Source organism: Lampetra planeri, chromosome 62 (assembly GCF_965212315.1).
Source record: "Lampetra planeri chromosome 62, kcLamPlan1.2.h2, whole genome shotgun sequence".
NCBI classification, from domain to species: domain Eukaryota; kingdom Metazoa; phylum Chordata; class Hyperoartia; order Petromyzontiformes; family Petromyzontidae; genus Lampetra; species Lampetra planeri.
Genome location: NC_136168.1, coordinates 1,509,068 through 1,534,907, shown reverse-complemented (window position 1 = coordinate 1,534,907; position 25,840 = coordinate 1,509,068). Strand labels below are relative to the sequence as shown.

Sequence of the window (25,840 nt, the reverse complement as noted above, 5' to 3'; positions counted from 1 at the left end):
TACTCACACGCTGCATTGTGTGGTATGTCACAGGAAGCTCGTTCCAAGTTTTAAGTATCAGCTGGTCTTCAGGTTGAAGATTTTTCATTTCTGTCCACTTGTGTTCCCTCGCCAGCTCTGCTCGCTGTCGCGCAAGACTTTACAACTCTCGATTAAGTGACTTGAACTTACTCATCCACATGTCTGATGCCTTCAGGTCAGCAACTTCCAGCTCAAAGTCTCCGATAGAGACCCCGGGGATGCATGTCAGGTCGACTTTGTCCACTGCACACTCATGTGGATGAATGATGAACTTGAAAAGACCAGTGCGCGCACGAAATTCTCCAAAACGTGCTTTGAATGACTGCAGGAGATTGGACGTAAAGCCAGCTAGCTGCTGGAGATCCAGATGTTGAGTGGAGTCACTTGCTAAGCATGCATCTCTAAATTGTCGAAGTCTTTCAAAGTGCAGAAGACGACCTGTTTCAATGTCCCTGAGAAGGACTTCCAGCTTGCTTTCAAATGCAAACACTGCTTGTTGAAGGGATGAGATTGTATTTCCAATACCTTACATTTTCACATTGAGCTGGTTCAGATGGCCAGTTATGTCCACGAGATAGTGAAACTGCAGGAGCCAGTCAGTGTTGTCTAGTTCAGGATGCTTGACGCCTTTCATTTCAAGAAAAGTCCGGATTTCACTCAGGCAAGCTGCAAAACGGCTGAGCACCTTCCCCCTTGACAACCAATGCACGTTGCTGTGTAAAAGCTGACCGGGATAATGATTCCCAAATTCTTCTAACAGAGCTTTAAACTGGCGATCATTTAAAGCTCGGGCAACAATAAAGTTGACCACTCGAATGACCAGCGACATCACCTCAACAAGCTCCTGGCCACATGTCTGAGCGCAAAGCGCCTCCTGGTGCAAGATGCAATGAAAACTTAGGATGGCTCTCTTTTCATGTTCACGGAGAAGCGCTACAAATCCTTTGTTCTTCCCCAACATACAGGGTGCACCATCAGTACAGACAGAAATAAGTTTATCCATCGGTAGTTTTTTTTCCTTAGCAAACTCCATGAAAGACGTGAATAAATCCTCTCCTCTTGTTGTCCCTTTCATTGGAAAAACAGCCAAGCTTTCCTCACGCAGTGTGTCACCTGCAGCATACCTGGCAATTATACTGAACTGAGATAGATGGCTAACGTCTTTTGACTCATCTAACGCGAGACAAAAGTATGTCCCGGCGTTTATGTCCTTAATTTGTGTTTCCTCGACTTGATTTGCCATCATGATGCTACGATCGTGAACAGTTCTTGCTGACAGAGGCATGTCTTTTATTCGTTTGATTATCTTATCTTTATTTGGGAAGTCATCAAACAGTTCATTGGCCACATCAAGCATGAATGTTTTGGCATACTCGCCATCTGTGAATGGCTTTCCATTCCTTACTATTGCCAAAGCACCCGCAAAGCTAGCAGAATTCCCGTCACCTTGCTTGGTCCACACACGTAGTTGCTGCTGACTCGTCTGCACTCTCCGCTGTAGCTCTTCGCATGCCTTTTTCCTGCTGTCCCCCGCTGGATATTTCGATGCAAATGAAGCATGGTGCGTATCGAAGTGCCGCTTTATATTTGACCGTTTCATCGATGCAATTTTATCATTGCATATTAGACATACCGCAGATCCTGCTCTCTCCACAAATGCAAATTCCTCTGTCCACGCAGCCTGGAATGCACGATAATCATCGTCTTTTTTTCTTTTCGCCATCTTTTCCGTTACAAGGGTTGAAGCGGATAAACTAGTTGGCTATCTGATCAAATGGATTTCTTCACCTTTACAATGACCCGTGACATGCTCGCGAGCCATTGGTTCCCGACCCGACCCACGGGTCACGGGATCCGTGACCCGTGAAATTTATCTTCAAAACTAATTTCTGTCTACTTTAAAATTACACAGTATTATTAAGCAATATCACACGTATTTTAAAATCAGTTCCAAACTGAATTTTTCTATTTTTTATTTTTTATTATTATTTTTTTCAACTCAAAATTGTTTGGGAGCCATATGCCGTCACCGGAAGAGCCATATATGGCTCGCGAGCCATAGGTTCCCGACCGCTGCTCTAGACATACGTTGTTTCTAAATGTGGAGGGAAAAACCGGAGAACTCAGAGAAAAATCCACGCGACCACGGGGAGAAAGAGACACGCAAACTCCAAATATACAGAAGGCATCAGGGTCGGGATCAACACAACGACCTCCTGTATACCAGGCGAGGTATTTAACATCTCACCACCGTGGCACCCTTTGTAACGGTCTTCCATAACAGTCCCCATAATATCGGCATTAACCACCCCCTACATGCTGATGTCAATCCCTGCACCTACTCAACCGGGAGTAACCGTGTGGTGTGACGCAATTGGATTGGTGGCTGGAGATGAGACACGGTCTGAGGTGTGAAAAATGGGAATTTGTAGCTGGAGATGAGGAGACACGGTCTGAGGTGTGAAGAAGAGGAATTTGTAGCTGGAGATGAGGAGACAGGGATGAGGGGAGGAGGGAATGGGAGAGGGGAATGTGGGGTTAAGAGCAGTGATATGGAGAGAGAGAGAGCTGTGGATGAAGGGAGCTGTGCGTGGTGGAGAAGGTAGACCAGTGTTCATCTTAGCAAGGCCTGAGGGCCACTGGCGGCTCCTGGTGGCTTTTAGTGCGGCCCCTGACGTAAGACCCTCGACAATACACAGAGTGAAAACACCTCCCATCATCATCGTGCTGCTCTCAAATCCCCAATGGTTTCAAATCTGTAGCACTGATGATGTCTAATTGGCAAAGTGTCCCTCTTCCTCTGAAAATTAGTGAAGAACAATGAGGTAGAATAATATGGCTGAAACCCTTACCCGCCTCTCCGTATTGGCGATGAGAGTGTTCGATATGTGAAGATAAACTCCTGGTGAGATGACATAAAAGATGTCGACGAGATGGAGACGCAGTGAGATGAGATATGTGGTGATACCATGATCAGAGAGTTCCAGACAAGGAGGGATTCATGGTGAAATGAGAAAGCCGTTGGCAATCGAGATGGTGCAGCGAGACGAGAGAAGGGAGATACAAACAAGATGGAGGTTGGAGTGAAACGAGAGCGAGATACATGCAAGAGATGTATAGACGTGGCGAGACTACAGGTGGCAGCTGCATACAAGAGAGAGCTTGGAGAGATCCATTCAAAATAATACTTTCAATGTATATGGCGTCATTCATGCCGACAGTATCCCACAATGCTGCACATTCATTATTTACGAGGACCAAATCCCATGAACGTGGTTGGCTAAGTAGGATGCGAAAGAAGCCCAACACACGGGTACAAAGTAAATACAAATCCTGCTACTACCAAGCAAAATCATAAATGAGTAAACAAATCTACTGAATGGCACCAAAACAAAAGTTAGCACAGAACAACTTAACAAGTTAGCGCGACAAAGAAATGAGTCCATTCGGCCTCCTTACACATCGGAGACCACAGTCCCATGTTCCCAACTTGGCCAGTTATGTTCATTAGGATCAGAATTTATGCTCGAACCAATTGAGGTTCCTAAACATTTTGCTCGGTTTTCTAGTACCTAGTGCACCCGTATGACTGCGAGCATCGGTGGAGGGTCTTACCAGCACCACGGGAGGCCCGGCGGTGGGGGGGGGGGCACGGGGGGGGCGGCCGGGGGGAGGGGCAGGGGGATCACAAGAATACGCCCGAGGCTCAGGAATAGCTGATCAACATCTCCCAGGGGGGCATCAATAGCGATGGTGACACCGATGATGATGATGGTGACAAACACATTTCAATAAATCAATGGTAGAATGATAATGATTCTAATTAAGAACAAATCTTTCATACATCAAGAGTAGCGTTATTTAAATAAAAAAATATATTCTAATTGGCCAATCAGCCAATAGGAAGCTCCAGCGAGCATTCACAAAGAAACTACAAACTATTTATTTTATTTTATGAGGTAAGGCCCATTGAGCTATATAGCTCTTTCTCAGAAGCGATCGGGTCACAAATGATAGCTCAACGACATGGTGTATCGTGGAAATACACCAAATGAATAGCAGACACATACTCTAAACGCGTGACGTTGATTCTAAGTGTGGAGGAAAAAACCGGAGGACTCACGGAAAAAGATACACGCGACTACGGAGAGAGAGAGAGAAAACATGCAAACTCCAAATACACAGCAGACGTCAGGGTCGCAATCGAACCCGCAATCTCCTGCTTACCAGGCGAGGTAGTTAACATCTCTTAGCCACCAATGCCACTCGTTGTGTGAGCATCGCGTAAGCTTGTGCTACTTGTGGTGCTCGAGTTACACTTCACTCTGACCAGACACTACATCAACATTTCCTCTTACTGCAAGAACAAACACATGGCAGGATCCTCCTGAAAAAGAATCAGGCTTTCCTGGACAAATAAGCACAATACCAATGGTACGACTAATAAAAATTAAGAGACATTTGCATTGCATACAATGATCAACCAAAACACTCACCAATAGCATTAGCTGACTTGGAGGGGCTGAGCTTATTGGAGCTGGAGGTGTATTTATGGACCACTTGGTAATTTCTTTCGGGGTGATTCGTCGCTGCTCAACGAGAAACAGACACCAGAGAGCACGGTTACAAACTACACAAAGACCCCCCCCCCCCCCGGATAGCCTTCACAGACTGTCGGGGCAAGTGCTGTTCATGAGCAGCATCTATGAAGGTTAGCACACGAGGTGGGTCGGTGGCCAGTACCACGCCCAGCCGCCTTTGTCTCCCGAGTGACGATGTTTGCACACCGCACCAGATACTCACTTGAGGCCGAGTCGTCCTAGGGGAGACCCAGGAACGGTTCAGATAATTGGCTGTGATCAGGAATCAAACTCGGCTCGCTGAGTTCGTCGCGCGGGGCGCTAGTCCACCGTGCCACCACTCCCCACTCACGCCCGCACGCAAGCACTCACTCGCATTCCCTCGCACGTGTACTCGCTTACTCGCGCTCCGTCTCCAAGGTAGCGGTGCTCTCGCGATGCCTCCGTTGGGGTGCCCATCCCCGTCATTCATCTCGGCCAATGGCTGTCGTCCCTCCCAGCAAGGACGCATCTTGCCCGGGGGCCCACTCGCTTTTCTAAAATCTAAACTCTTTTAAACTAAACAATTGTTTTTGTAGATATATAAAACACTCTGTGGCCTTAAGATAAAATAATAGGCGACGTTTCGGGCAATGGCCGTTCATAGCTTATAGAGATGCCAGAGAGATATTGAGTGGATACTAGTTGTAGACTGCACTGTACACCATGGGGCGAGGGGAAAACAAAACACTATTTCCAGATGAACTTTCTTAAATTGCCATATGAACAGTTAGCAATGGGTAGATATTGAGCGACAGACAAAGCAACGAAGAGTGCTTTATGTATTTGTTTTAATTTTACCAGGTAAGGCCCACTGAGCTGTATTGTTTCTTTTTCAGAAGCTACCTGGCCATCACAAATTATAGCTCAATGGAGTGACTTATCATCATCATCACGTGGGGATATATAGCAGCCACATATGTCTAGACCAGGGGTCGGGAACCTTTTTGACTGGGAGAGCCATAAAAGCCAAATATTTCTAAATATATTTCATTGAGAGCCATATAGTATTTTTAACGTATAATAAATTAAATATGTCTTACTTTTAATGCGACTTCTGGTGCTGCATGGTTTTGCTGATGGCCTTGTAGTCTGGTTCATATGTGGTGAGGTTGAGCTTCATGCAGGCGTTGAGGCTTCCATCAGTTAAACGTGAGCGTAGTTTGGTCTTAATGTTCCTCATATGCGAGAATGACTGCTCACATGCATATGTAGAGCCAACCATGGTCAATACGGCAATACTCACACGCTGCATTGTGTGGTATGTCACAGGAAGCTCGTTCCAAGTTTTAAGTATCAGCTGGTCTTCAGGTTGAAGATTTTTCATTTCTGTCCACTTGTGTTCCCTCGCCAGCTCTGCTCGCTGTCGCGCAAGACTTTACAACTCTCGATTAAGTGACTTGAACTTACTCATCCACATGTCTGATGCCTTCAGGTCAGCAACTTCCAGCTCAAAGTCTCCGATAGAGACCCCGGGGATGCATGTCAGGTCGACTTTGTCCACTGCACACTCATGTGGATGAATGATGAACTTGAAAAGACCAGTGCGCGCACGAAATTCTCCAAAACGTGCTTTGAATGACTGCAGGAGATTGGACGTAAAGCCAGCTAGCTGCTGGAGATCCAGATGTTGAGTGGAGTCACTTGCTAAGCATGCATCTCTAAATTGTCGAAGTCTTTCAAAGTGCAGAAGACGACCTGTTTCAATGTCCCTGAGAAAGACTTCCAGCTTGCTTTCAAATGCAAACACTGCTTGTTGAAGGGATGAGATTGTATTTCCAATACCTTACATTTTCACATTGAGCTGGTTCAGATGGCCAGTTATGTCCACGAGATAGTGAAACTGCAGGAGCCAGTCAGTGTTGTCTAGTTCAGGATGCTTGACGCCTTTCATTTCAAGAAAAGTCCGGATTTCACTCAGACAAGCTGCAAAACGGCTGAGCACCTTCCCCCTTGACAACCAATGCACGTTGCTGTGTAAAAGCTGACCGGGATAATGATTCCCAAATTCTTCTAACAGAGCTTTAAACTGGCGATCATTTAAAGCTCGGGCAACAATAAAGTTGACCACTCGAATGACCAGCGACATCACCTCAACAAGCTCCTGGCCACATGTCTGAGCGCAAAGCGCCTCCTGGTGCAAGATGCAATGAAAACTTAGGATGGCTCTCTTTTCATGTTCACGGAGAAGCGCTACAAATCCTTTGTTCTTCCCCAACATACAGGGTGCACCATCAGTACAGACAGAAATAAGTTTATCCATCGGTAGTTTTTTTTCTTTAGCAAACTCCATGAAAGACGTGAATAAATCCTCTCCTCTTGTTGTCCCTTACATTGGAAAAACAGCCAAGCTTTCCTCACGCAGTGTGTCACCTGCAGCATACCTGGCAATTATACTGAACTGAGATAGATGGCTAACGTCTTTTGACTCATCTAACGCGAGACAAAAGTATGTCCCGGCGTTTATGTCCTTAATTTGTGTTTCCTCGACTTGATTTGCCATCATGATGCTACGATCGTGAACAGTTCTTGCTGACAGAGGCATGTCTTTTATTCGTTTGATTATCTTGTCTTTATTTGGGAAGTCATCAAACAGTTCATTGGCCACATCAAGCATGAATGTTTTGGCATACTCGCCATCTGTGAATGGCTTTCCATTCCTTACTATTGCCAAAGCACCCGCAAAGCTAGCAGAATTCCCGTCACCTTGCTTGGTCCACACACGTAGTTGCTGCTGACTCGTCTGCACTCTCCGCTGTAGCTCTTCGCATGCCTTTTTCCTGCTGTCCCCCGCTGGATATTTCGATGCAAATGAAGCATGGTGCGTATCGAAGTGCCGCTTTATATTTGACCGTTTCATCGATGCAATTTTATCATTGCATATTAGACATACCGCAGATCCTGCTCTCTCCACAAATGCAAATTCCTCTGTCCACGCAGCCTGGAATGCACGATAATCATCGTCTTTTTTTCTTTTCGCCATCTTTTCCGTTACAAGGGTTGAAGCGGATAAACTAGTTGGCTATCTGATCAAATGGATTTCTTCACCTTTACAATGACCCGTGACATGCTCGCGAGCCATTGGTTCCCGACCCGACCCACGGGTCACGGGATCCGTGACCCGTGAAATTTATCTTCAAAACTAATTTCTGTCTACTTTAAAATTACACAGTATTATTAAGCAATATCACACGTATTTTAAAATCAGTTCCAAACTGAATTTTTCTATTTTTTATTTTTTATTATTATTTTTTTCAACTCAAAATTGTTTGGGAGCCATATGCCGTCACCGGAAGAGCCATATATGGCTCGCGAGCCATAGGTTCCCGACCGCTGCTCTAGACATACGTTGTTTCTAAATGTGAAGGGAAAAACCGGAGAACTCAGAGAAAAATCCACGCGACCACGGGGAGAAAGAGACATGCAAACTCCAAATATACAGAAGGCATCAGGGTCGGGATCAACACAACGACCTCCTGTATACCAGGCGAGGTATTTAACATCTCACCACCGTGGCACCCTTTGTAACGGTCTTCCATAACAGTCCCCATAATATCGGCATTAACCACCCCCTACATGCTGATGTCAATCCCTGCACCTACTCAACCGGGAGTAACCGTGTGGTGTGACGCAATTGGATTGGTGGCTGGAGATGAGACACGGTCTGAGGTGTGAAGAATGGGAATTTGTAGCTGGAGATGAGGAGACACGGTCTGAGGTGTGAAGAAGAGGAATTTGTAGCTGGAGATGAGGAGACAGGGATGAGGGGAGGAGGGAATGGGAGAGGGGAATGTGGGGTTAAGAGCAGTGATATGGAGAGAGAGAGAGCTGTGGATGAAGGGAGCTGTGCGTGGTGGAGAAGGTAGACCAGTGTTCATCTTAGCAAGGCCTGAGGGCCACTGGCGGCTCCTGGTGGCTTTTAGTGCGGCCCCTGACGTAAGACCCTCGACAATACACAGAGTGAAAACACCTCCCATCATCATCGTGCTGCTCTCAAACCCCCAATGGTTTCAAATCTGTAGCACTGATGATGTCTAATTGGCAAAGTGTCCCTCTTCCTCTGAAAATTAGTGAAGAACAAGGAGGTAGAATAATATGGCTGAAACCCTTTACCCGCCTCTCCGTATTGGCGATGAGAGTGTTCGATATGTGAAGATAGACTCCTGGTGAGATGACGTAAAAGATGTCGACGAGATGGAGACGCAGTGAGATGAGATATGTGGTGATACCATGAGACAGAGAGTTCCAGACAAGGAGGGATTCATGGTGAAATGAAAGAGCCGTTGGCAATGGAGATGGTGCAGTGAAACGAGAGAAGGGAGATACAAACAAGACGGAGGTTGGAGTGAAACGAGAGCGAGATACATGCAAGAGATGTATAGACGTGGCGAGACTACAGGTGGCAGCTGCATACAAGAAAGAGCTTGGAGAGATTCATTCAAAATAATACTTTCAATGTATATGGCGTCATTCATCCCAACAGCATCCCACAATGCTGCACATTCATTATATACGAGGACCAAATCCCATGAACGTGGTTGGCTGAGTACGATGCGAAAGAAGCCCAACGCACACACACACACACGGGTACAAAGTAAATAAAAATCCTACTACTACCAAGCAAAATCATAAAAGAGTAAACAAAAGTACGAAATGGCACGACAAAGAAATGAGTCCATTCGGCCTACTTACACATCGGAGACCACAGTCCGAATTTCCCAACCAAGCCAGGCTTATTATGTTCATTAGGATCTGAATTTATGCTCGAGCCGATTTGGGTTCCTAAACATTTTGCTCGGTTTTCTAGTGCCCAGTGCACCCGTGTGACTGCGAGCCTCGGTGGAGGATGCAGTGCTGCCTTACCACCACCACGGGGGGCCCGGGGGGGGGGGCACGGGGCATCAATAGCGATGGTGACACCGATGATGATGATGACAAATACATTTCAGTAAATCAATGGTAGAAAGATAATGATTCTAATTAAGAACAAATCTTTCATACATCAAGAGTAGCACGATGATTATTTAATCAAAGAAATATTCTAATTGGCCAATCAGCCAATAGGTAACTCCAGTGAGCATTCACAAAAAATCTACAAACTATTTTTTATCTTATGAGGTAAGGCCCATTGAGCTATATAGTTCTTTCTCAGAAGCGACCTGGTCACAAATGATAGCTCAACGAAATGGTGTATCGTGGAAAATGAATAGCAGCCAAATACTCTAAACGCGTGACGTTGATTCTACGTGTAGAGGGAAAAACCGGAGGACTCACGGAAAAAATGCACGCGACTACGGGGAGAGAAAGAAAACATGCAAACTCCAAATACACAGCAGACGTCAGGGTCGCAATCGAACCCGCAATCGAACCCGCAATCTCCTGTTTACCAGGCGAGGTAGGTAACATCTCCTGGCCACCAATGCCACTCGTTGTGTGAGCATCGCTTAAGCTTGTGCTACTTGTGGTGCTCGAATGACACTTCACTCTGACCAGACACTGCATAAACATTGCCTCCTACTGCAAGAAAAAACACATGGCAGGATCCTCCTGAAAAAGAATCAGGCTTTCCTGGACAAATAAGCATAATACCAGTGGTACGACTAGTAAAAATAACGAGACATTTGTATTGCATATGTAGTGGATTAACGCTCGCCAAGACTGTAAATTGGAAAGGCGTGTCGGTTATGGACACTGGGGTCGCATCAGGGCAAGCAGGAGTTGCTGGGGCACAACGGCCGGAGAGAGACAGCTCGTTAGGTGGTTATGGGATGCAGGGCAGTGATTGGCTGGTTGTTGTTGTCAGGGACAAGGTGGCGCCCGCTGGTCTGGGGATGGGAGCAGGTAGCTGCGGGGTCTGCGGGCGCGGGGCATCGGTGGGGACGCCGGTTAATTAATTGGTAATTAATGAGGACGGGGATAAAAACGGGAGTGCGAGAGAGAGACGAGGAGTTGTTGCTGGGAGCTGGACGGAGACAGTCGGGGAGAAGAAGAAGAATAGGTTAGCAGTGGAGTCGGAGAAGAAGAAGATATGAGAGATAGAGTAGGTTAGCAGTGCAGACAGAGAAGAAGATATGAGATATAGGATAGGCTAGCAGTGGAACAGGAACAGAGAAGATACGAGAGAGGGAGAGAGACAGTCGTAGTGAGATGCAGAAGCCGAGAGAGAGTGACAGTTGGAGTGAGACGGAGAAACCGAGAGAGAGCAAGACAGTCGAAGCGGAGACAGGCGAAGCAGAGAGGAGAGTCGGGGAGAGAGAGATGGAGAGAGAGAGGGAGGGAACGGAGCGAGCGAGGCCAGCGGAGCGCGGCGAGCGAGCGGAGAACGCGCTGAAGTCTCGGTTGTGGAATGTGAAGAGTTTTGTAATAAAAAGTGACGACGGAAAAAGAAGAAGTTGTCTGCGTAAAGCTGAGCACTACATTTGGTGTCGAAGAAATCGGGTAAACGAAGAAACGTGCCGGCAGACTCGGACAACAGCAGCGATGCGGACGTGGTGCCCCTGTCGGGGCAAGAGGTTACTGCTCCCCCGGCGGACCTGGACGATCGGGTGCCTCTGGGGCAGGAGGGCGAACCAGGCGATGCCGAGACCCCGAGCCCGGCTCAAGAATGGAGGGCCGTCATGGCCCAGTGGGAGGCCAAGCTGGCGACGCTTGCGGCGGCATTCGACCGCTTTACAGTGACAAAATGAGCGTCGCCGACGGTGTCGGGCCAGTCCCCACCCGCTCCTGCGCCACCGGTGGTGACCGATGACGCGGCCACCACTCGCACCACGCCTCGAACGGAGCCGGACGCCGCTGAGGCGCCGGGGTCGCCACCCCCGGGTTTACTGCGCCGGCTACATGTGGAGTGCTTCGAGGCAAAAGTTGGCGACTAGACGGCATTCACACGGCACTTCCGAGCAGCGTATCAATCGCTCGACTGGGCGGAGAGCGACACACTACAGACCCTGCCAATGGCCCTGGACGAAGACGCGCTGGCGGCATTCTACGGCATCCCTAGTAATGACCACTCATCGCTGGCGGGGGTATTCGCGACAATGCAGGACATATATGAGCCACGGTCAGTTGCCAAGCGAAAATTTTAGTTAAGGAAGTGGGTAGACACGGAGTCTCCCCACCCTTACCGTAGCGCACTGTTGGCCCTCGGCCAGGCGGCTTACTCGGCAATGGACCAAGCCGCTCTTGACCCAGGAGAAGCTGCTGCTGATGGCGAAGGAGCTGCGGGTCGTCCTTTCGCTTCCCAGCAACAGCGACGACGACATGTCGTCTTTGCAGATAGCCAGGAACATCCAAACCAACCTAGATCTCCGCGATGAACCGACGGTGGCGGTGGCGCAGCCTCTGGTGGTGTGCGCCGGTGCGGCTGGGTGCCCGGCGGAGCTAGAGGAGCAGGGGTCGCTTGCAGCAGCAGCCAGATTGCCGCTCGCGAGCCTGCCCCATCGCTCCGAGATGTACGGAGGTGGCGTGCAGCGGGCGTGCTACGAGTGCGGGCGGCGAGGACATTTCGCCCGTGACTGCTGGTGATGCAAGGGCGCTTTTTCAAGGGCGCCGGGCGACTACAACCGCGGATTTCCCCCGTTCCGAGGTCCACAGGCAAGTCGCGATACATTCAATTCACGGCCGTTTCCTCCACATCACCCATCCGTGCCGCCTCACCTTGTAACCACTCATTTGTGCGGATTGCACAGCAATGTTGTATTGGGCGTGTTAGTACATCGTGTTTTGGGTGCCGCGCCGGGTTCGTCGGATGTGATGGCGCTTGTTCAAGGGGTGGAGGTCAGGGTCATTGTCGATACAGGGGCTTCGGCGACTCATTGCCAACCTCGCCCCAGGCCTTGGAACCAGTTGATGGGCCATGTATAGCGGCAAATGGGGGTAGCCTGGGAAATTTGGGCCGCATGCTCGCAACAATTCAGATCGGAGAGGTGTGCGTGACAGGATACATTTTGGTTTCCACTGCCCTGGCTGTACCGTGTTTGTTAGGCACGTATTTTTTGTAGAGAATACCGCTCAAAATCTCCATAGAGAAAAGATGTTTGGAATTGCCGTCTGAGAAATGTCTTAAATTTTTGAGAACTCCGTCTAAATTCACAGCAGCAAACGCCGTGGTGCAGGCTGTGGTTAGTCGCACGGTGTGTATTCCGCCTGCAACGCAGATGCTCGTGCCGTTGCGCTTGAGAAAGGGCCTGCCTTTGGGAAAACCTGCTGGAGGGAATATTGCTAACACCTTCGAACGCTGTGTCACGGACACCCTCCTTAGTCGGGGCTTTTACAATGGTGCCGGCAAATTGCGACCCGTTCATACAGATTGTCAATATGGGGCACGAGCCTAGTCTCACATGGTGTTTTTCTACTGACAAATGAGGTTCCAATGGTGTAAATGCTTACCCCGAGCTCTCATACTCTGATGGTGCATTGTCTTTGAGTTGTGTGCCTTTTGGTGGCATTTGGTCCAACACCATGTGAGACTAGGCTCTAAGGAAAGCTGTCTCGGGTGTGGAGCAATCAACTTCAAGGACAGTGCATACATTATCAGAGTTATGTTTTTTGTTTGCATTACGACTGCAGGTATTGTGGTCTATTCAAACATGACTCCTTGTAAAAAAGGTGTCAGTTTTGTTGCTAGATAAAAGGGTAAAAAACCAATATCATATTTTTCTACTGGCACATGAGGTTCCAATGATGGTATTGCAAACTCAATAAGATTTCGGTTGCAGATGCGTACCCGCTTACGCGCATTGATAACTCATTGGACGCCCTGTCCGGCGCGAAATATTTCTTGACCCTCGACCTCTTGTTGGGCTTTTGGCAATTGCCCCTGGATGAAGAATCTAAGCCGAAAACTGCTTTCTGACCACCACAGGGATTGTTCCATTTTAATGTGCTCCCGATGGGGCTACACTCCACGCCGGCCACCTTCCAGCGGCTAATGGAACTCCTATTGTCTGGATTGCAGTGGGAGTCGTGTTTGATATATCTTGACGACGTCATTGTTTTCAGTAAAGATTTTGACGGGCATTTGCAGCGATTGCGTGCTGTGTTTGGCCGGGTGCGGGACGCCAATTTGAAATTTAAGCCCCAAAAGTGCCATTTGCTAAGGACGTCTGTTAAATATTTGGGCCACGTTATTAGCGCATCAGGAGTCGCCACTGATCTGGACAAAACGAGCAGTGTACGTACGTGGCCAGTGCCGAAAACGGTGTCGGAGGTGCGTAGCTTCGTGGGTTTTGCATCGTACTACCACCGATTTGTCAAAGATTTTGCCACAATTGCGAGGTCACTGCATACATTGACCGCCAATGGTAAGAAGTTCCTCTGGGGTGACAAGCAACAGCGTTCATTTGAGACACTTTGGGACGCTTTATCAGACGCGCCGCCGCTCGGATATCCGGATTTCACCAAGATGTTTATTCTCGACACAGACGCCAGTGACACTGGCATAGGCGCTGTCCTGTCGCAAAATATCGACGGGGTTGAAAGGGTTGTGGCGTACGGCAGCCGCATGTTGTCCCCGGCAGAGCAGAAATATTGTGTGACGTGCAGGGAGCTGTTGGCCATTGTACACTTCGTTCAGCTGTACTGACCGTACTTGTAAGGCAGGGATTTCTTGGTCCGCACTGACCATGCGGTGCTGCTATACTCCTTGCGGGTTGACCAGCTCTCGGGCCAGATGGCCCGTTGACTCGAAATCCTGCAGGGATACTCCTTTACGGTCCAGCACAAGAAGGGGACGCGTCATGTCAACGCGGATGCTTTATCGCGATTGCCTCAGTTGTCAGGCTCAAGCAGTTGTACTGAGGGTTCGTTGCATTGCGGTCCACCACTGCAGGGCGTTCCAGCTATGGCCGCCGCAGCCGATTCGGTCCCAGCTGATGCGGTTCCTGCCGAGGGGTCCGGCTTACTGGAGTTGTCACTGGCTCGTTGGACGCGCCTACAGGTGGACGATTCCTCCTTGTCCAGAATGAGGCTTCGGGCCTCCCGCTCTAGAGGGTCGGAGGATCGCCCCTTCCTTCGACTTGTCGACGATCTCCTCGTGCGGTGGGATGTTGTACTGCAAAAATTCTGTATCGTTATTCCATTGTGTTTGAGGGGCAAGCTCATTCGTGACACGCACGAGAAGCTGATGCATTTGGGGGAGAAGAAAACTGCGCTGACCTTGTGCAAAGATTTTTATTGGCTGGGCATGCAAAACGACGTTCAGGTATTCATTAAGTCCTGCCACGAGTGCACGCGGCGGAAGGCACCTGCGCAACCATATCGGGTACCGTTACAATCGATACAAGTCTCCCATGTTAACGAAATTGTTGCCCTGGATATTTTGGGCCCATTCCCCGTCACCCCGCGGGGTCACAAATATTTACTAGTAGGAGTCGAGTACCTCACTCAGTGGCCTATGGCATGGCCACTGGTGGACCAATCTGCGGGGTCGATCGCCGAGGCTTTCCTGCAGGGATACGTCCTTGATAAAGGCGCCCCAGAGCACCTGCTCACCGATCAGGGCAAACATTTTTCCTCCCGTCTACTTAAGGAAGTGTGTGACTCACTGGGAACGAAAGAGATTGGGACGTCCCCGCACCACCCGCAAACCGACGGGATGGTCGAGCGCCTACATAGGACGCTAATGTCTATGTTGTGCCAACAGGTTAATTCAGCGCAGAATGATTGGGACCTATACATTCCGGCGGCCCTAGCCGCTTACAGGTTGGCCCCGCACACCTCAACGGGGTAGTCGCCATTCTATTTAATGTACGGTCGGGAACCAGAGGCCCCAGCCCTGGTAAGGTTGGGCGTGTGAGTGCGGGGGAAGTCGTCGGTGGTACCTGCCCCCATGCAGGTGGCATTAGAACGTATGAAGGAGCCTAGAGAGGTCTCGTTGGGTAACACTGCGAGACAGCAGGCTGCCAATGAACGCCTGCAGGGCACACAGTCTCCGCGAGAGCCCTGGCGTGTGGGGGACAGGGCTTGGCTGCACTGCCCTATGGTGCCAGTGGGCACATCTCCAAAGTTCCATCGACCCTGGCAGGGTCCTGTTGAGATTGTGGAAATTCGTCGGGACCAGAGTGTATGAATTCGCTGCGGCCGGCGCCTATGGCATGTTCACCCGTCGCATCTTAAGAAATTTGTGCCTCCATATGATGCGTAATCTCCCATCCCGGAACGGCCTGTATTGGATGTGTCCAACGAACCTGTGGTACGGCTGCATGTGAACGCACCTCAGCAGTCTGCCCCCCGTGTGCCTGCAGGATCGCCGCTATTGACTCAGGAGAGGCTTTCTGGCAGGCTCTCTGGCCATGTGCCGGTTGGCCAGCCGCAACCTCGGGAGCCGCCCCGGGGCACATAGAAACGGGATGCGATCATGCCAGCTGCTGATCGCTGTCACGAGGGTGGGCACGCATATAGGGTGGAACGCAGCCCCGTGTCGACGAGGGAACGTTCCCCACACTTGTCCCCTGTCTACCCATTCAGGGGTGATGGACCAGCTGCTGGAACCCGCTCTCGAGGAAGGACTTTCCATTGAAGATTCGACTGAAGTGCTACTATACTGAAATTGTTGTTGGTGGGACTCTTGTTAATTGTGTTGTTGATTGTTGCAGGTTGTTCACCCGTCCACTGGTCGCGCGTTCGGTTGCTTGTGCGTAGCCGGGATGGCTAATTCTTTATCACAGGGGGGGGGGGGGGGGTGATGTAGTGGATTAACGTGTGCCAAGAGGGGAAATTGGAAACACATATGGGTTATGGACAGTGGGGTCGCATCAGGGCAAGCAGGTGTTGCTGAAGGATAATGGCCGGAGAGAGACGGCTCGTTAGGTGGTTATGGGATGCAGGGCAGTGATTGGCCGGTTGTTGTTGTCAGGGACAAGGTGGCGCCAGCAAGTCTGGGGATGGGAGCAGGTGGCGGCGGGCGCCGTGGGCACGGGGCGTCGGTGGGAACGCCGGTTAATTAATGGGTAATTAATGAAAACGGGATAAATACGGGAGTGCAAGAGATAGACTAGGAGTTGTTGCTGGGAGCTGGACGGAGACAGTGGGTGAGAAGAGAAAGAATAGGTTAGCAGTGGATTCGGAGAAGAAGAAGATATGAGAGAATGGATAAGCTAGCAGTGGAACAGGAACAGAGAAGATACGAGAGAGGGAGAGAGACAGTCGGAGTGAGACGGAGAAGTCGAGAAAGAGCGAGAGTTGGAGTGAGACGGAGACGAGAGCGAGAGACAGTCTGAGTGAGACGGAGAAGCCGAGAGAGAGTGACAGTTGGAGTGAGACGGAGACGAGAGGGAGAGAGACAGTCGGAGTGAGACGGAGAAGCCGAGAGAGAGCGAGACAGTCGAAGCGAAGACAGGCGAAGCAAAGAGGAGAGTCGGGGAGAGAGAGACAGAGAGAGAGGGAGGGAACGAAGCGAGTGAGGCCAACGGAGCGCGGCGAGCGAGCGGAGAATGCGCTGAAGTCTCAGTTGTGGAATGTGAAGAGTTTTGTAATAAAAAGTGACGACGGAAAAAGAAGAAAATGTCTGCGTAAAGTTGAGCACTACACATACAATGATCAACCAAAACACTCACCAATATCATTAGCTGACTTGGAGGGGCTGAGCTGATTGGAGCTGGAGGTGGAGCTGAAGTTATGGATCACTTTGTAACATTTTTCGGGATGATTCGTCGCTGCTCAACGAGAAACAGACAAAAGAGAGCACGGTTACAAGACACAAAGAATCCCTTCCCCTGGATAGCCTTCACAGACTGTCGAGGCGAGTGCTGTTCATGAGCAGCATCTATGAAAGTTAGCACACGAGGTGGGTCGGTGGCCAGTACCACGCCCAGCCGCCTTTGTCTCCCGAGTGACGATGTTTGCACACCGCACCAGATGCTCACTTGAGGCCGAGTCGTCCTAGGGGAGACCCAGGAACGGTTCAGGTAATTGGTTGTGATCAGGAATCAAACTCGGCTCGCTGAGTTCGTAGCGCGGCGCGCTAGTCAACCGTACCACCACTCCCCACTCACGCACGAATGCAAGCACTCACTCGCATTCGCTCGCACGTGCACTCGCTTTATCACGCTCCGTCTCCAAGGTAGCGGTGCTCTCGCGATGCCTCTGTTGGGGTGCCCCTCCCCGTCATTCATCTCGACCAATGGCTGTCGTCCCTCCCAGCAAGGACGCATCTTGCCCGGGGGCCCACTCGCTTTTCTAAAGTCTAAACTATTTTAAACTAAACAATTGGTTTTGTATATATATAAAACACTCTGTGGCCTTAAGATAAAATCATAGGTGACGTTTCGGGCAATGGCCCTTCATAGCATATAGAGATGCCAGAGGGAGATATTGAGTGGATAATGTTGTAGGCTGCACTGTACACCATGGGGCGAGGGGAAAACAAAAAACTATTTCCAGATGAACTTTCTTAAATTGGCATATGAACAGTTAGCTATGGGTAGATATTGAGCGACAGACAAAACATGAAGTGCTTTATTTATTTGTTTTAATTTTACCAGGTAAGGTCCACTGAGCTGTATAGTTCTTTTTCAGAAGCTACCTGGCCATCACAAATTATAGCTCAATGGTGTGACTTATCATCATCATCATCATCACGTGGGAATGTATAACAGCCACATACTCTAGACACACGTTGTTTCTAAATGTGGAGGGAAAAACCGGAGGACCCGGAGGAAAATTCACGCGACCATAGGGAGAGACGCAAACTCCATCTTTATGTAATAACAGCCATAGAGGGTTCACGTGGGGATTGGCTTGCCGGTCCTGCTTGTAGCCAATAAGGGTTGAGATAGGGACCATGGCCCAGGCGTGATCACGGCATGTCATCAGGAGTGATTGGCCTAGCCATTCGGGGCTCCAGCTAATGGGGAGCCGGATGAGGGGCGTGGTCCCGGGATTGACAGGGAACCATCGAGAATGGTCGAAGCTGTCCATGAACGATTGGCTGGGGGGACCACGTGACGAAGGGATTAAGAGAGAGTGAGAGAGAACGATCGAGAGCAGACTGGAAACTGACAAGAGCAGGGTCACGCGCGAACGGGGGCTCTGGGTGCCACGTGCGCGGTGGGGACTTAGTGCGAAGTCTGTCCTCTCTCCGTTGTCTGCCAGCAACGGAGAGTGAGTGAGTAAAGTGTATTGTGGAGTGGAAATAAAGAGGACTGATTCCGAAGCCGTCTCAAGAAGGATTATTACATTTACAACAGTTGTCAGGTATCGGGATCGAACCCACGACCTCCTGTTTACCGGGCGTGGGTAGTTAACATATCTTAGCAACCGTAGCGAGATGTTAAGGTGTTGTCGGCCAATGAATTAGTAGTTTTACATGTGGAATAAACCCACGAGTGCAGGGGGGCCAACGCTCGATCCCATACAGACAAAACAGGTGGAGTTAATATATCTTTTACGTCCATATATATTAAGGGTGTTATTGGCCAATTAACGAGCGATACCAATAACAGGTATTGCTATTTTTTCACCCAAAAATCGCAGGATGTGCATGCATGGTGTGCATGCATAGTGTATGTGTATTGGGGATGCACATTATGCATGCACATTATCTATTTTTATTTCCTGTGAATAACCCAACCAATAATAGATATCCATTGTAATTTATAAATGCATTAACCCCTCCCTCCCTCTGGTCTTTTCACCTGATTGGCTCACAAGTGACGACATCACACTTACCCCTCCTCAATTTAAGACCGAAACAGGAGGAGGATTTCTCCACAACTCTGGCTGTCACCTGACGATGCTGGCTGTAATAACCGGCGAAACGTCACGGTACTCGAATTGTAAATGTTGTAGCGGATTTACTCTGCAACACACAACCGGTGCGCTGAACTAGTAACGAATTGGCACGTTTTGTTGACGTGACAAACCTTACCAAATGGGTGTGTCAGGTACTGGCGGTTTTAACGACACATTTATAATTACGCGATCTAACCCAACAAAACCTTTATCGTGGATAATGAGCGTTTATATGTGGGAAAAGAACGGAAGTACCCGGAGACAACCCGTGCGTGCGATGGCGGTGGAATCCACCTTGCTGCTGTACCGCCATACACCTGGCCAGATAGGTGTACGGCTTTTCTTGGACGCCCCATGGTGAAGGGAGTTCTTGTAACATTTTGGGGATCCGCCAACACCTCGCTGCTGCTGGGCTATAGGCAGCCACGTGCAGCAGCGCAGCCACAACCGCTATTGCTGCTCAGCACCACCACATCAGTACGTTGCATTTCGTTATCGAGTTAAGTTTTTTTTTCAAAACTCGCTGCCCAAACCACTCCTGTTTCGGCCTCTCCTCCGTTTCATCACCTTGATCTTGGGACTGTCTTCGGGGAGGGGCGCCATGGTGGCGAGATGTTAACTACCTCACCATGTATAACGGAGGTTGTGGGTTTGATCCCGACACTGACATCTTTATATTTGGAGTTTGCATGTTCTCCACATAATAAGACCACTTAGTTGAGCACTCATCATTTGTGATAGCCAGGTTGCTTCTGAAAAATATGCTATATAGCTCAGTGGGCCTTACCTGGTAAAATAAAGTTCATAGTTTTCAAGGCCATAATTATAATATATTGGGGGACACACACCCCCCCCCCCATATTCAAATATGCTCAAAATGTCCCCCCCCCCCCCAATATATTGCTATTAAAAATATTTCTGTTTATATGATTGTGGTTATGGTTGTGCTTTATTAATCCCTAATCTCTGCCATTACATACAATGCAACAAGAAAAGGTAAAAAAACAGAGCAATGTAATAAAATACACTATTAGACATTATTGTAAAAAAAAATCCATCCGATGTGTTAGTGAATTTTTAAAATATTTTAGGCAGGAAATTCGTTTTCAAATTTACATTTTTATCTGGGGGGGGGGGGACTCCCAGACCCTTTGGAAGATTTGGTCCCCCCCAATGTTGACTCCATGGCTACGGCCTTGATAGTTTTACAGACTGCTACTCAGCAAACGCGCGTCATACGGATAACTTTCAACGGCACGAGGAGGCCTACACGCAATCTGTCGGCTTACCTTTGCCATGCTTGATCATGTTGTTCGTGTGCAAAGCTATGTCAGGCACAGACGAAGTGTGTATTATACTTCCAAGCTTGTGATTGTCTGCAAAAAGGCGAAGGAAATGTTTCGTCAGTGCGATCAAGTAACTCAAGTACAGACAAACGCATGTCAAAAATGTTATAAATTGATTTGCATTTTAATGAGTGAAATAAGTTTTGACCCCTCTGCAAAACATGACTTAGTACTTGGTGGCAAAACCCTTGTTGGCAATCACAGAGGTCAGACGTTTCTTGTAGTTGGCCACCAGGTTTGCACACATCTCAGGAGGGATTTTGTCCCACTCCTCTTTGCAGATCTTCTCCAAGTCATTAATGTTTCGAGGCTGACGTTTGGCAACTCGAACCTTCAACTCCCTCCACAGATTTTCTATGGGATTAAGGTCTGGAGACTGGCTAGGCCACTCCAGGACCTTAATGTGCTTCTTCTTGAGCCACTCCTTTGTTGCCTTGGCCGTGTGTTTTGGGTCAGTGTCATGCTGGAATACTCATCCACGACCCATTTTCAATGCCCTGGCTGAGGGAAGGAGGTTCTCACCCAATATTTGACGGTACATGGCCCCGTCCATCGTCCCTTTGATGCGGTGAAGTTGTCCTGTCCCCTTAGCAGAAAAACATCCCCAAAGCATAATGTTTCCACCTCCATGTTTGACGGTTGGGATGGTGTTCTTGGGGTCATAGGCAGCATTCCTCCTCCTCCTCCAAACACGGCGAGTTGAGTTGATGCCAAAGAGCTCCATTTTGGTCTCATCTGACCACAACACTTTCACCCAGTTGTCCTCTGAATCATTCAGATGTTCATTGGTAAACTTCAGACGGGCATGTATATGTGCTTTCTTGAGCAGGGGGACCTTGCGGGCGCTGCAGCATTTCAGTCCTTCATGGCGTAGTGTTTTACCAACTGTTTTCTTGGTGACTATGGTCCCAGCTGCCTTGAGATCATTGACAAGATCCTCCCGTGTAGTTCTGGGCTGATTCCTCACCGTTCTCATGATCATTGCAACTCCACGAGGTGAGATCTTGCATGTGTAGTGCCATAAGAGGGGCCACTGTGCCAGCCCAAGAGGGGAGGGGCTGCTGGGGGCTTTGGGATCCTAGACAGATAAGCCTCGGCGCCAGGCACTAGGATCCCAGGCAACCCAGACGCTCAAGCCCCTTGGCGCCACCAACGGGGGGGCTGTGTGTGCTCTGTGGAATATCTGGGGCGCACACAACCCCACCCCTCGTTGGGGACGAGGCATAAAAGGGCAGCTCCCTGGCCGATCGGGGCCAGTCGCAGCTCAAGACCCAAGACCCGCCGGCCAGCCAGCTTAGGACCCTGGACCCCCTCGTCCCGCTTGTCCTTGTAAGAGCCGGGATGCTGTGAGGGCCCGTGGTGGGACTCTGGGACTCCCGGCTCTACGTCCTTGTAAGGGCGAGTTCCGAGGAAGCCAGAGTCTAGACCCGCACCTTGGCTGGGTCGGGTCAGATAGCCTCCCCTAGGGTAATTGTAGCCGGAGGACCCCAGAGCGTAGCCAGAGTAGTGTATCTAGGCTGTGTACCTAGGCTGTGTACCTAGGCTGTAACAGAGTATCAGGACTGTTGGAGTGTTGTATTGTAATAAAGAAGTTACCTCTACAAGTGTCTCCGGAACCCACTACACATGGAGCCCCAGGCCGAGGGAGATTGACAGTTCTTTTGTGTTTCTTCCATTTGCGAATAATCGCACCAACTGTTGTAACCTTCTCACCAAGCTGATTGGCGATGGTCTTGTAGCCCATTCCAGCCTTGTGTAGGTCTACAATCTTGTCCCTGACATCCTTGGAGAGCTCTTTGGTCTTGGCCATGGTGGAGAATTTGGAATCTGATTGATTGATTGCTTCTGTGAACAGGTGTCTTTTATACAGGTAACAAGCGGAGATTAGGAGCATTCCCTTTAAGAGTGTGCTCCTAATCTCAGCTCGTTACCTGTATAAAAGACACCTGGGAGCCAGAAATCTTTCTGATTGAGAGGGGGTCAAATACTTATTTCCCTCATCAAATCAATTTATAACATTTTTGACATGCGTTTTTCTGGATTTTGTTGTTGTTATTCTGTCTCTCACTGTTCAAATAAACCTACCATTAGAATTATAGACTGATAATTTCTTTGTCAGTGGGCAAACGTACAAAATCAGCAGGGAATAAATACTTTTTTCCCTCACTGTAGTTCTTTTTCAGAAGCTACCTGGCCATCACAAATTATTGCTCAATGGAGTGACTTATCATCATCATCATCACGTGGGAATGTATAACAGCCACATACTCTAGACACACGTTGTTTCTAAATGTGGAGAAAAAAACCGGAGGACCCGGAGGAAAATTCACGCGACCATAGGGAGAGACACGCAAACTCCATCTTTACAACAATTGTCAAGTATCGGGATCGAACCCACGACCTCCTGTTTACCGGGCGTGGGTAGTTAACATATCTTAGCAACCGTAGCGAGATGTTAAGGTGTTGTCGGCCAATGAATTAGTAGTTTTACATGGGGGAGAAAACGAGAGCACGTGGAATAAACCCACGAGTGCAGGGGGGCAACGCTCGAGCCCATACAGACAGAACAGGTGGAGTTATTATATTATTTACGTCCATATATATTAAGGGTGTTATTGGCCAATTAACTAGCGATACCAATAACAGGTATTGCTATTTTTTCACCCAAAAATCGCAAGATGTGCATGCATGGTGTGCATGCATAGTGTATGTGTATTGGGGATGCACATTATGCATGCACATTATCTATTTTTATTTCCTGTGAATAACCCAACCTATAATAGATATCCATTGTAATTTATATGAATGCATTAACCCCTCCCTCTGGTCTTTGCACCTGATTGGCTCACAAGTGACGACATCACACTTACCCCTCCTCAATTTAAGACCGAAATAGGAGGAGGATTTCTCCACAACTCTGGCTGTCACCTGATGATGCCGGCTGTAATAACCGGCGAAACGTCACGGTACTCGAATTGTAAATGTTGTAGCGGATTTACTCTGCAACACACAACCGGTGCGCTGAACTAGTAACGAATTGGCACGTTTTGTTGACGTGACAAACCTTACCAAATGGGTGTGTCAGGTACTGGCGGTTTTAACGACGCATTTATAATTACGCGATCTAACCCAACAAAACCTTTATCGTGGATAATGAGCGTTTATATGTGGGAAGAAAACGGAAGTACCCAGAGACAACCCGTGCGTGCGATGGCGGTGGAATCCACCTTGCTGCTGTACCGCCATACACCTGGCCAGACAGGTGTACGGCTTTTCTTGGACGCCCCATGGTGAAGGAGCCCCATGGTGAAGGGAGTTATTGTAACATTTTGGGGATCCGCCAACCCCTCGCTGCTGCTGCTGGGCTTTAGGCAGCCACGTCCAGCAGCGCAGCCACAACCGCTATTGCTGCTCAGCATCATCACATCAGTACGTTGCATTTCGTTATCGAGTTAAGTTTTTTTTCTTAAAATTCGCTGCCCAAACCACTCCTGTTTCGGCCTCTCCTCCGTTTCATCACCTTGATCTTGGGACTGCCTTCGGGGAGGGGCGCCATGGTGGCAAGATGTTAACTACCTCACCATGTATAACGGAGGTTGTGGGTTCCATCCCGACACTGACATCTTTATATTTGGAGTTTGCATGTTCTCCACATAATAAGAGCACTCATCATTTGTGATAGCCAGGTTGCTTCTGAAAAATATGCTATATAGCTCAAGTGGGCCTTACCTGGTAAAATAAAGTTTATAGTTTTCAAGGCCATAATTATAATATATTGGGGGGGGGGGGGACACCCCCCCCCCAATATATTCAAATATGCTCAAAATGTCCCCCCCCCAATATATTGCTATTAAAATATTTCTGTTAATATGATTGTGGTTATGGTTGTGCTTTATTGATCCCTAATCTCTGCCATTACATATGTAGGGCTTGAGTATAGCGCGCCACGCATCCCCCGCCTCTGTTGCTATGCAAGCAAGCACAGTACAGTTGGGTGATGTGAGGTAATGGTTGTTGTTGTGACTTTAGGCGAAGTGGGTCGTTAAGGGTTGAAACAGGTGTCAGGGTAGCCGGGAGGACACAGACCAGTGATTGGCTGGAAAGGTAATTGGGCATTAGCTGGCGTAGCTCCGGCGGCGAAAACAAGGCCACGTGACACGGGGAGCCAGGGGGCGAGCGATAAGCGGGGGGTAGAGATAATTAGGGAGATTAATTGGTGTGGGGATATAAGCCAGAGCGCAACGGAAAGAAGGGAGTCCTGTACGAGTCGGCGTCGTGGATGGAGCTGCAGTAACGGTGCCCGGAGAGTCGCAGAGCAAGTGATAGTAGAGTAAAGCGTAGAGAGACAGTGTTAGTAGAGTAAAGCACGGAGAGACAGTGGTAGCGAGAAGGCAGTGAGCAACCAGGGTAGCCATGCATTGGAAGGATGCAGAGTAGGAGAAACCGTAGAGACGACAAGTGTAGCGATAGTGAGGTAGAGGGCAAGGAGAGACGCGGAGCGGTGGCGCGGCGAAGGTGGACTCTAAGAGGAAAATAAAGAGGAGAGAAACCATCGGCGGCAAGACCTCCCAGACTCTATGGTCTTCCCAAAATCCATAAGGAAGGCACCCCGCTACGACCCATTGTGTCGACGATAAACTCTCCTACGTACAAACTAGCCCGTTTTTTTATCAGATACTCTGCTCCCTTTCACAGGCAAGACCTCTTCAGCAGTACTCAACTCAACCCAATTAGTCTCTATGGTTAAGGACATGGTACTATCTCCTGATGACATCCTCGTCAGCTTTGATGTAGTATCTTTGTTTACCAAAGTCCCAGTACCGGACACCCTAACAATAATTGAGGACTTAGTCCAACATGGATTGAATTCTGATGCACCTGCGCTGGTTAGGCATTGCCTCACCAACACCTATTTTACCTGGAATGGCACCTTCTACAAACAGAATGAGGGTACCCCTATGGGCTCCCCTTTGTCACCAGTTATAGCCAACATATTCATGGAAAAGTTTGAATCAGACGCCATCCAGACATCCACCCTGCGTCCTTCCCTGTGGAAGAGATATGTGGATGACACTTTCGTCATCTGGCCACATGGCCTCCCAGCATTGAACCACTTCTTGGACCACA

The 25,840-nt window shown here is 49.0% G+C and overlaps 1 protein-coding gene across 7 annotated transcripts in view; it reads right to left on the bottom strand.

Annotated features, from left to right (window-relative positions):
- Window positions 1-25,840, bottom strand: part of LOC144736678 (uncharacterized) — a 94,127-nt gene that overhangs the window by 10,121 nt on the left and 58,166 nt on the right. For 6 of the 7 annotated variants that reach the window (XM_078619267.1, XM_078619265.1, XM_078619266.1 and 3 more), the window contains 3 exons: window positions 20,657-20,743; window positions 17,192-17,290; window positions 4,518-4,610 (listed from right to left, as the gene is read on the bottom strand). In XM_078619267.1, coding sequence (XP_078475393.1) covers window positions 4,518-4,610; window positions 17,192-17,290; window positions 20,657-20,743 — 279 coding nt within the window. The remainder of the gene's footprint in view (window positions 1-4,517; window positions 4,611-17,191; window positions 17,291-20,656; window positions 20,744-25,840) is intronic. The other variant, XM_078619268.1, reaches the window with a different exon arrangement.